We start from the raw sequence: 12,168 nt of genomic DNA on the forward strand, positions 1-12,168 counted from the left end.
AGATGGAGGAATGTCCATCTTGTATTCTTGCTTTTATTTGATGGATTATATCAATACATATTCATTGTTTCAAAAAAATTATTAAAATAAATTGTTTCAAAAAAAAATTAAAATTCATTTTTAATGGAGGAACATACTTGCATTAGTTAATTATAAAACAAGTAAGAAAAGATATACAGGTGTCTATCTAAACAATTAATTTTGTTTTGAGATAATCTTACTATTCATTATAAATTTAGTTGCCTTTAGTCACGCTTATGTTACGATTGTTTATTTAAGTCGCTAACATATATAAAATAAGATGCACTATATCAACACATAAATCTTATAAAAATGAACTTGATACGACTTAATATGAGACGTTAAGTATTATTTAAAATATAAAAAAATAAAACTTTACAATCCAATCTCTCATCAAGACATATCGATGTATATTTCAAACTTATATAATTTAGAGATTAAGCATTTTATACACATAATTATTTAAAATGCACGAAAACAACCGGGGTAACCTAATAAAATTTAGAAAATGATATACTTATACAACCTTTTTACAATTCTATTTTAAATCATGAGTATATTTATAAAATATTTTTTACAAATTTAAAATATAATTATATAAATTATTATAAAAATGATTGTACTAAGTAGATTATTATTTTTTATCTATGAAAGATGGAAGATTCGATTTTTGCTTCTTTTAGCGAGAAATAAATTTGTAATTTTTACTTTACACTGGGCCTCACCAAATCGCTCCACCCAATTCATTTAGGCCTACTATGGTTAACTAGTTTAAAGTTTTGTTTGGTTACTAAACTCACCTTAACTCATTTCAACTCATTATTATAATTTTTTTAAATTTTAATACAAAATATAATAAACAATTCAACTTTTTTAAATTCTAAAATAATAATAATATTAAAAAATAATATTCTAATAATATTTTATCATCTCAACTCAACTCAACTCACTTCAACATTCAAATACAACCTAAATAAGATAATATGAGATGTTTTGTTGAAAGTTGAATAAAATATTATTATAATATAATTTATTAATATTAATTTTATTTTAAAATTTTAAAATATTAAATTATTTATTATATTTTAAAAATTTTAAAAATTAAAAATTTATAATAATTATATTAAATTAGATAGAGATAGTTAAATTTTGTGTTACACTCTAACCAAACCAGTCCTACAAATTTAACCTCTCTCTCGCCCAGCGCTTTCCCTGCTTTTCACAGCTCTTCCAAATCATTATAACTCTTCGCCCCTCCCTCGATCGCGCCGAGACCGAGACCCTCTCTCTCCCCACCCCTCCATCGCTCTCACCTCCCCTCCCCACTCGATCTTGTATTACCTTGTGATTCGGCTTTCTGATCCTTAAAACTTTCTTCCTCTTCCTAACCCTAACTTTCCGAGTCGAAATCGGAGCAGCGGCATCAAAGCACCTTTAGATTAGATTGGCTTTTAGCTATTATTTTACGTAAGAAGTGATCGTTCTTTCAAGTTTTTTATTTTTCTCTTCTCAATTTCCTTTTACGGTAGAGTTTATTTGATTTGTAACTTTCTCCCCTGTTTGGTTGCAAGTAAAAAAATACGTGCTACACCCGTTTTTCTTAGGCAATTAAGTGAAACAGATACTGCTTGCTTAACTATAGGTTTCAGTTTACATTTCGTGCCTTCAAATGTGATCATTATAGGATAATTTATTGCTGTATATACTTAATAAAATATAAAATATATGTATGCATTCACACAGACACGAGAGAGAGGGAGAGAGAGAGATAGAGAGGTGTTACTGCAACATTAAGGGGCTCCTAGTGGGTAGCTCTCATCAGAAAAAAAGGTAGGTGTGTTCTATGATTTTAGGCGTTGGGTGCTGTAATAGCTTGGTTTTCTTTGACTAATAAAGCTGTATTTTTTTTTCCTTCATGATAGAGTTGTTACTACAACATCAAGGGGCTCCTAGTGGGTAGCTCTCATCAGAAAAAAAGGTAGGTGTGTTCTATGATTTTAGGCTTTGGGTGCTGTAATAGCTTGGTTTTCTTTGACTAATAAAGCTGTATTTTTTTTCCTTCATGATAGAGGTGTTACTGCAACATCAAGGGGCTCCTAGTGGGTAGCTCTCATCAGAAAAAAAGGTATCCACTTGTCTCCGTAAATGAACTATACCCTTCATATTAATGAGCTATTTAACTGTCGCTAGCAGATGCTGAGCAGGCATTTTACAGGAATGATGATTTTTTTATTGTCTTCGGGTTGGGGTATATCATATTACTGTGCCTTTAGAATCTTGTTTAAAAAGTAAAAATCCTGGATCAGGTATCATTTACACTCTCCCCCTGTACATGTATGTATATATGTGCATGCGTGTGTACTCCAGTTGAAACTTTTAGGAGCCTGTATATGTGCAAATGTATGATGCCTCTTTCACTAAGGAAGTAATTTCAAATGATAAACAGAATATCATTTTTTTACTCTGTTCTTTTTGAAGGATGTTGTTTCAAATGAACTACATTATACCTTTTTTTCACTCCTTGTTCTCTTCACTCGGCATGGACCTAATAATAGGTTAAGATGTGTTCTCTCACCTATGAATTTAAGACGATGTGTTTGGCAATATCTCCATGTCCATTTAAGGGAATTGTGTCTGACAACCTGTGTTGTTGGACATGGAAATTTCTGAAATGGGACTCAAAAGCAACCCTAGTTTATACTTTGCCGTGTGGTATTCTTTTTGTTTCCTAAGAAAAAAGAGAAATGAAAATCCAGAGGTAGAGAAATTTACTTAAATCTTCTTTATAGTTTGGTATATAAATTGTAATTAGTTGAAAAACTAGTTTACCCTGTAAGTAATCAAGTCACTCAATCAGAAGAAGCAATTCCTGCCCAGATAAAGAAAGCAAATTTCAGGCCTACCTTCGAGTCTATATCAACAGTGGAGGGACTACTTTGAAAATTTTAATTATCAAACTAACTTACTGAAATGCAAATCCATCAATTTTTTCTTTTTAATCTTGAAAAATTAAAATTTATTTTCCTTTTTTGTGCTTTGGACTTTGGAGCAACATTCTTGTTGTGTCAGAGGGTACCTATAAAGAAAGGTTTAGTTGATGTGGATGAGTATGTGAGCAGGGAAAAGGGGTTGGGGGTTGGCAGGAGTGATGGAGGGAGGAGTCCTGGTATTGATGAGGATATCCCATTGCATTAGTAATTGTTGTGAAGGAAGATGATCATTGGCAAGTGTACTGACTTTCAAAAGCAATGGTTGTGGGCATATTCATCTTTCCCGTTGCAAATATTACAGTCATGACTCATACTAGGAACTTTAGAGCAATCATATGTTAAGATAAAATTAATGACTTTGCTTTATGTAATTATTTTTTTTAGAATTAAGGAGCAAGTGGAAGGTGATCACTTAGATTTAGTCGCTTAAGATGAGCTGATTGTGGGTTTTCTGGTGATAGAAGCCTTCATTAAACAATTTTTTGTGGAGGAAGTCCAAACTTATGGAAATGGGTGGTCTTACCCATTTGTTACATTTTATTTGGGAAAGAATATTTGGTTGAGGCTAATTTTTCTTTCTTTAGGTGCAATATCAAGGTATCAAACCTTAATATAGGCAGAAAGAAATGAAGTAACACCAAGGCTTGCACGACAGACACTCTAGGACTACAAAAAGACCGTATTAGGTTTCATTATACTTTCATAAAGGAGCATGAGGTAGTTGAAGACAAAGGCCTTGCAGTAAACACCTGATTTCTGTAGTCAGCTTGGAGAGAATCAGGTTGTCTGTGCTTGAGTAAGTTGCAGATGTCCTGTATGTATAAATTTATATTCCAATCATGATTTGAAGATTTGTAATGAGTTTTTGGGCTTAAATTTCACGAGCGTGGGGAAATTTTTATGTGAAATAGGTGGTAAAAAGATCTACAGGAGTCTTGTGTTCTAATGGGCTTTGACAGTGCAGTATGTTGTCTATATAAGGGATTCTTTTAGCTTCATCCAAGAGTATGGTAATAATGTAGTTTTGTAGTGCTACCTCTTAGAAACTGTGTGTACTTCCTATATCTGAATGGGATCCTCCTTCTGCTGGTACTTATCAGTTTCCTCTACGGAGTAAGTTGAGAGAGATTTTATCTGATCGTTGTTCAGGAACCACAGTTGGAGCATTTACTTCCATTTCTTGCTGTATTCAAATCGCATCAAATTGGTCTGGCTTTCCTTGTTCTTTTAGTTCACATGCTTCGTGTTTATCCATTATTATACTCCTTTTATTGCAGTAGAATAACTTGTATTGGGTTCTGATTTCTGTCATTGGTGAAGGCTGTTGCTGAGGATGAATATGCAACAAACTGTACAACATAAATTATCTGCTAATGGTTTTGGCCGTCGAAGAGGTGATAGAGAAGTAGGCACTAGGTTGGAGAATAAGTTGCAGTCTGGGAAATCAAATCCCAGCAGATCAACAAACGCGGGTGAACATCTATGACCTGTATTGTGTTCAGTTCAGATAACATTCTCCTTACTGAGTTGATGGTACAGGGGCAATGACTGGTAGCAAACTTGGCAGCGGAGGTCCTTCACTTGACCGAATGGTATATATAACAACATGTCTTATTGGGCATCATGTGGAAGTCCAGGTTAAAGATGGATCTATATACACTGGAATATTTCATTCAACAAACTCTGAAAAAGATTTTGGTATGATACTTTTATGCTTTTGAGTTTTAGGGTTGTAAATGGATCCAGTTCCTAGTTTTCTTTGACATCTTTAATAAAATAAAACACATCCAATTTCCTGTCAAATGCATTTAACATTCACTTGCTGGTAACTCTCAGGAGTCATCTTGAAAATGGCACGCATGAAAAAGGATTGTTCTTTACAAGGGCTGAAGGCTACTGCAGAGTCTGTTAGCAAGGCTCCTTCAAAGACTTTAATTATACTTGCCAAGGAGCTTGTACAAGTTTCTGCAAAGGTTCTGCTGCATTCTTGTATAGCTGTATTTGAAACTCTGTAATCTCAAATGTTGTTTCTGCTCGTGATTCTACTGGTTGATTATGCAGTTGTAATGTTAAATTTTCGAATAGTTTGTTATAAATTATAGCAAGGAGATGATCAAGATTGTTGCAAGAGAGAGGAAATTTTTGTCGTGTTAGATGAAGTGGCTAAACTTATATTTATCATTCTAATTGGTTGAATCTCGATGTTTATAGGGGGTGTCTGTAACCAGGGAGGAGTTATCGCACGAAGTCCAAGTTGAAAAACAGCAGGAGATTATGCTGGACTCCTCCATATCACAATCTCGATATTTGGAGTCGGATAGAGAACTTGAACCATGGGTCCCTGATAAAGATTGCCCTCAACACCCTGAACTGGAAAGTATATTTGATGGCCATTGGAATAGGTTGTTATGTTAAATATTTCTTTCTCCAAATATCTTGGTAATTGTTCCACAGTTCTGATAACTTCTCTACCTTAGTAGGATCAAATGTTAAAACATTTTGTTTTTATTAGCAATAATTTTTTTATTCCTTTTTATTTGTGGCATCAAACCTGTTACATTTTTTATTCTCCATTTATGACGACCCTGTTTAGATTGATTAGGAATTGTTCAACTTGAAATTATTCTGTAAATTTTCCGTTTTGGGGGATGGGAGAAGCTGTAGGTGTTGTTGTTGGCCAATCTATTTGGAGAACTGGGCACTCAACCAGCGTTAAGAACTTTTCATACTGGTGTATTCACATGGGGTAATGTAGAACATATATTAGAGGACCTTCTAATGGAAAAATAAGAGTCAATCAGATTTCTATTGAGTGCACCAGTTTAAAGAATACAAGCCATATGTTTACACACGCGTACACATACATCTAAATGCATGGATTTATATATCTTCCTCCTTTTGTATGTTTCCATATTTCATTCGTTCAAAGTTACTGCTTAATAAGAGAAAGCAGAACTATCTGGCTAGTCATTGCCCTTGTTAGAGGGACCAATATGATTTGATTGTTGGGTATAGGCACTACAACGGCCAATAAAAGTTAAGAGGAGTTACAATAAACTTTATGTATCTGACTTAGCAAAGAACAGGCTTTTGATAGCACAAAATGTTCCAAAGTAACATTGCTTTACTCAATAATTGGAATGAGGCATACTTGAGCAGTGGTTGGTCTCATGATGAATATTCAAATTTTAGAGCATTCCTGGATTTTTTAAACTTTTCATGTGGTCTTTTTAACAATTTCATTTTGTGGTTACTGATGATTTTTGTATGGTTTTTTTCTTAGGGGTTGGGATCAGTTTGAAACTAATGAAACATTATTTGGAGTAAAAAGCACATTTGATGAGGAACTTTATACCACAAAACTTGAGAGAGGTCCTAAGATGGAGGAGCTGGAAAAGAAAGCTTTAAGAATAGCACGAGAAATTGAGGGCGAGGAAACTCAAGATCTTCATTTAGCAGAGGTGAGTTACTCTAGCTTCATGTACTGCCTCTAAGAACTTTTTTATTTCTCTATCGGCCCCACCAAATTCCTTGCATTTGTTCATTTGTTCCAACAGGAGAGAGGCATTTCCTTACCCAGAGATTTTGAGATTGATGAGGAGACTAGATTCTCTTCTGTCTATAGGGGTAAGGGGGTTGATGATAGTGGGTATGAGGAACATGAGGCTATATTGATAGATTCATGCAATAATGAGACCTTTGGCGGTTCTGGTTCTGACATTAAGAGGTCCACTGATTTGACTATTGGGGAAAGCAGTGATGGAGCTCAGACATCTTCAAGCTTTTCCTTTAAGGTAGTTCCTTATCACTATCTTCTGTCAAACTAACCATACTAGCCATCTTGATTAGCTGTTTAATATAACTATGTTTTGATCATTTATACTTGGTATAGTAATCAGTTGATGATCGGTGGACCCATCATTAGATGGGTGTTTGTTTTGTATGTTACAATCAACCTCCTGCTTATCTGTGGGTGCTGTGTTTCTTTTCTGAGGCAGGTTATGATATTCCACTTGCATGATATCTCAACCTCCATTAGACACGAGTACCCTGTAAATTCTCTAATATGACGTAGAAATAAAATCTGTAATATGACTTGGAACTCCAAATCTAAATATTTTGACTCCAATAGTACCTCATCGGAATCTTAAAACACAAGCACTGTAATTAAAACAAATCTAAATCTTGGGAGTAGTATTCAATATTATTTTTCCAAAAAAAAACCTCTAAGAGCCAATCCTCTCAGCAAACGTGCTTCGGATTTTCAAATTTCTGGACATAAGCTTTAATTTTGGTCCACCGGTCTTATTATGAGCTTATGTATGAATTGCAGTTTTATTTTACATGTTTTGGTAATAAGTAGTTTGCGCTAGTCTAACCCCTCTAATGGTTTAGGTTTAGTTTTCTATAATATCAAAGTAACATTTTCAGTTTGCAAGAAAACAAAGCTTATGAAAATTTTCCAGCAAGTACTCTCTTGAGATTTGTATGATGCAGAGGAAACCTCAGGTTCTGATGCAATTCTATCTTGAATAAATTGAAGTTCATCATGGGCATCATAATCCGATACAACAATAGCTTGCTTTGTTTTCCTTCCTGTTTTGTAGTTGTCATATAGAGTTACCAAAGATATTTGTAGTGCTTAGCCATCCATAATGTCTTTAAGGAAGATGTGCTTTGAGCATGCAGGATCAAACTCAGTCTTCCCAATCAAGTACTAGCTTGGATTCATGCCGCTCTGGTTCTTATGATCATGCTAAACAATTGGCCTCCGAACCTCCTTTTAAAAGCTTTACTTCTTCAGATGGGGAAAACAGGTTTCTGTTGATATTTGCCAGTTATATGCTTTATACTTCATTTCTTGTCTCCTCGAGAGATTGACTGCACAGCTTCATGACAATAGGTTTCCAAAATACAAAGCATTAATTTCTATTTTTTTCTGATTTAAAAATTACAGGATCCAGGAGAATCCAGTCAGTGAACAACATGGAGGCAATAATAACGCCCAGGAGTTGGCAGAGAAGAAGACGGTGAGCTGAAATTCCTTAACTAATGTGTATTTCCTCATGGTACCTTGGAGATGCCTTGTGATTGCTTTTGTAGCTTTTAACATGGGTGTTTTGCATTTCTATTTATACTAATGCAGCTAGCTGATGATGCTCAATTTTCAAGGCCTGAGGGTGAGTTGAACTTCTTGCTTATATGCCTGCCAAGTAGTAATTCCACATGCAGTTATTCTTATATGGCTACTTATATTTTAAGCATGAAACTAATTTTCATAGGATGTCAATATTTAGGTCAAAATATGATTTTGGTCTCTGAGCAATGTTAGATTTTAACTCCATTCCAGGATTATTGATTTTCTTGATTTAGTCCTTGTAATTTTAAGAACTACCGAATGCTGCCTTTATCTATATTATTAATCAATCTAAAAACAACAATTACTAATTTGGTATTTTTTTGTACATGTCTATATGCTGTTTTCACAGAACTAAAATATTTGGAGGAATGTGAATTTAGTTTTTAAATAAATATTAAAAAAATTAATATAAAAATTGTGGTCCTTGGCGTGCTTACTACGTGTCTCCATATATTTAATTTTCGCAAGAATTGTGTATAATTTATAACTGCCATGCCTATGTTTGAAGGGTGTGTAAAGGAAAACATGTCATAAAAAACGTGAGTATAAGGCAGTCTAGAAGTGATATTGAGGTAAGAACTAAATCTGATAGATAAACAAGGACTAGGCTATATTTTGATCTAGTATTTATTATCAAAATGACTTGCTGTCTTGATTTACGTTTCACTTCATTGAACTTCAGTTTTTACTCTACATCAGTTTTCTTCACTGGGGATCTTCCTTTAACCTAAGTTCCTATTCTTATTGAACTTCTTTTACCGTATCATCTTCTTCATACTGTTTCTTCTATAGTTCTAATCATTATCTGTTAGCTCTGTCACATTGTTTAACATAGATTCATGGTTGAAGTATGAAACTAATGCCCCTGGTATATTAATGACAACTGTTTAAAATAATTAGCCTTTGCTGTCTGGATTTACCTTTTATGGTATTTCTTTTATAATTAGGGAGCTGCCCTTAATCAGCTCTTGGTGCTTACTGGACTTTTTCCTTCTATCAGCTATACTATTTTCTGTTACTGCATAATGGTTACTTTTGCAATCTCAAACATAGTAAACTATGGCACATTGTTCAATGTAGATTCACGGTCACTGCTGAATGTGAAGAAAGATGGCTCTGATTTAGGAGGATTGTCTCATAATGTCGCTTCTTATGCTTCATCATCTGGTGTTCCATCGAAGGGTCATGAAAAGATGAATTCATCTGGTGAACAGTCTGAGGGTGTAGGATCTGTCAAAATGCATGGAGAAACAGAGTCTCTAAACTCTCGTGGACAACCTGGTGGTTCTACATCCTCCAGTTCAGATAGTGTACGTGGTGCCCCAGTTTTTAGTGGACCTGGTTTATCACCAAGTTCATCCATGGGCTCATTATCTTCTGAAAAGTCAACACTCAATCCTCATGCTAAGGTTTGACTGATTGGATCGGCTATGTTTCTCTTGCTTGGTTGACATTAGGGCACAGGAGACACGAACATTGCTATTAATAAAAATATTGAAATCGTATTATTAATAAAGTGCATATTTTGTGTGTGCGTGTGCATTTTGTTCTTTTGCTAATTAAGGTATGTTTCTCACTATCTCTTTTCACATTTGTTACCAGGAGTTTAAGCTCAATCCTAATGCAAAGAGTTTCGTCCCATCCCAGATGCCTGTGAGGCCTCGGTCCCCTGTGTCTGATGGTTCATTCTATTTTCCACCAAATGTCTCTGCCGTACCACATATGCCTGGCATGCAAATGGGCATTGGAGTAAGCGTACTTATTGAAACCTAAGAACCACCCCCCCCCCCCCCCCCCCCCCCCCCCCCACCCCCCCAGCGGCCGGCCAGGCAGGAAAAAAAGTTTCATATTTAATCACGTTAAGCAATCTAAGCATCTGTCTGTTTCCCCTTTTAGAAGAATTTATTTTTGAAACTATGTAGGATGGGTATTAATGGCAAATTTGTTCTTTGTTCTTGGTTCCATATCTTTGTGCCTATTGCTAACTTCCATTGTGTGAACAGATTGGACACTCATTTCCTGGGCACCAGCCTGTTGTATTTAATCCGCAGGTTCCAATGCAATCACCGCCAGCATTTTATCATGCTAATGGCCCTCAGGTGCAACATAATTCAGAACTTGAGAGGCTAAATAAAAATTCTTGTGAAGGTGTAATCTTAGTATTTAAGTTACCTTCTTGGTATTGATTACTTTATCTCTCTCTATTTGCAGTATGGGCCACAGATGCTTGTTGGCCACCCTAGGCAAGTCGTGTACTACCAACCTGTAAGCAAATTCTTTTTGTTTTGTGTTTTTCATTTTGTCGTTGCTCCTATCTATTCTTTTATTTCCTGAAGTAGTGGCGTTTTTTGGAAAGGAACTTGCATGATTGGCCATAGTGCTTTTCCTTGATAAAAGAACACTGGGTTATCTTTTCTATCTCAATATTTCTCAACGATCAATCAATGCTCCTGACTTTTAATAAGTTGATCCACCTTAAAGTGATGCTTCTCTAGTATATGTGATATGATATTCATAAAAAAAAAAAAAAATGTGATATGTTGGCACATCCTGCCATACGACAGTGTCGGAGCGAGTTGTGTTCTCTAAAACATCTGGTATACTTCCCTGCCTCGCAGAATATGATTTGACTTAGGCAACTAATGGAAGTTTGTATTTCACTTTTACAGGAAATGCCTTACAAAGGCCGAGATTTTTAGGTGATTGGCTGACCATAGACATAGCCGGGAGGGGGTTTGAGAGGAGTTGATTACTCTTTGTAGTCATTCATAGCTCAACAGTGCTTGAATTTTGGCTGACATGTGAACCTCCAAATCTTTTCCCTTTTCTTCTTCATACTTCGTTGGGGTCACAACTGATGGTGTAGGGCTGGCGCTCAACTATGTTGTTTTGACGACACTGAAGGTTTTTTTACGTTTTTTCTTTTTAAAGATCCTCTAATTCATGACTGCGCTTGTCAGTGAAGAATGGTTGTCTATTGACATTTTTTCCTTTCAATTCAATGCCAAAAATAATTATTGTTTATTGTGTTATAAATAATGTTCCAACTTTATGACAACTGGAATCTATTCATTTTGTCCTTTGATTAAATCTCTCTTATATAATTATATTTGCCAAATAATTCGAAATTTATAAGTACGAACAACGGCAATAATCCAGAAAGTTTGATAGTTTTTTCTTGATTAGATGAAGAGTCGAGTTCAAGGATGGATGAGTCACTATCAACTAATTAATCAATGATGGGTTTCCATCAAATAATATGTTTATCCTCAAATTCACCTTTTTTTAAAAATTAAAAATAAAAATTAAAAAATTGGACATGCTGATCGATTATCAGCCATGTATCCCTAGTCTCTTGAATCTGGTTCTTAAAACATTATTATTATTATTTATTATTTATTTTTCGCGGAAGATTCCGTAACATTAAACAAGTATATAGTTTACAGTAGTTAGGTGATTTGAGTTCTATTCTAATGTAAGTTGAGGCAGTGCTGCAGCCGACATGTACTCCAAATTTTCGCAACTTGCCCTCTCTCTCCTTGAGGGGAAGTTAGTGCGGATTAATAATCCCGGTTCGTTTCAATTTAAAATAAGGGCATTCTTATTCATAAGCTCCACACAACATAATTTTTTTTTTTTTTGATTTTATTCTTCTTAAAACAATTAAATTCTTCTACTCATCATCTATATACCATACTTTTAATAAGAGAAAAAAATTAAAAAAATCACAAAAATAATGGTGTGTGGTGTATGAGGCTTATAAATAGAGTTTTTCTTAACATAATTAAGATGAGATGAGTTGATGAAAATTGAATAAAATATTATTAAAATATTATTTTTTTAATAATAAAAATATTTTTTGAATTGAAAATGTTGAATTGTTTATTATATTTTATGTAAAAATTTTAAAAAATTGTAATGATAAAATGAAAATAACCACTTTCACTATCCAAATAGAGCCATGTTGTCCTAATTTTAATAAAATTATCTTGTGTCATTGCTTACGATGAGTTTCTC

General features: G+C 34.5%; 1 protein-coding gene across 11 annotated transcripts; it reads left to right on the top strand.

Annotated features, from left to right (window-relative positions):
* The first annotated feature begins 1,186 nt into the window (after positions 1-1,186).
* LOC121258610 (polyadenylate-binding protein-interacting protein 3-like) lies at positions 1,187-11,175 on the top strand. Of its 11 annotated transcripts, none has more exons than XM_041160211.1 (17): positions 1,187-1,488; positions 1,765-1,848; positions 2,089-2,146; positions 4,313-4,483; positions 4,551-4,709; positions 4,848-4,984; positions 5,223-5,413; positions 6,295-6,472; positions 6,569-6,805; positions 7,701-7,828; positions 7,969-8,041; positions 8,158-8,191; positions 9,232-9,560; positions 9,754-9,804; positions 10,155-10,250; positions 10,363-10,416; positions 10,821-11,175. In XM_041160211.1, exons 4-17 carry the CDS (start codon positions 4,345-4,347, stop codon positions 10,848-10,850), a joined length of 1,836 nt encoding a protein of 611 aa, XP_041016145.1. In that variant the 5' UTR covers positions 1,187-1,488; positions 1,765-1,848; positions 2,089-2,146; positions 4,313-4,344; the 3' UTR covers positions 10,851-11,175. The 11 variants fall into 11 exon arrangements, with proteins under 11 accessions (XP_041016145.1, XP_041016104.1, XP_041016100.1 ...); XM_041160170.1 differs by lacking the exon at positions 2,089-2,146 and adding an exon at positions 4,161-4,218 and having other exon boundaries at positions 1,188-1,488; positions 1,765-1,851; positions 9,754-9,900; XM_041160166.1 differs by having other exon boundaries at positions 1,188-1,488; positions 9,754-9,900.
* The last annotated feature ends 993 nt before the right edge of the window (positions 11,176-12,168 follow it).

This window comes from Juglans microcarpa x Juglans regia, chromosome 1D, assembly GCF_004785595.1.
Source record: "Juglans microcarpa x Juglans regia isolate MS1-56 chromosome 1D, Jm3101_v1.0, whole genome shotgun sequence".
Taxonomy (NCBI): Eukaryota; Viridiplantae; Streptophyta; class Magnoliopsida; order Fagales; family Juglandaceae; genus Juglans; species Juglans microcarpa x Juglans regia.

Coding starts and splice junctions, on each gene's coding strand:
- LOC121258610 (XM_041160170.1), top strand. CDS start 4,345: ATGAATATGCAACAAACTGTACAACATAAATTATCTGCTAATGGTTTT. Junction 4,710..4,847: donor AAACTCTGAAAAAGATTTTG/GTATGATACTTT, acceptor GGTAACTCTCAG/GAGTCATCTTGAAAATGGCA. Junction 6,806..7,700: donor CTTCAAGCTTTTCCTTTAAG/GTAGTTCCTTAT, acceptor TTGAGCATGCAG/GATCAAACTCAGTCTTCCCA.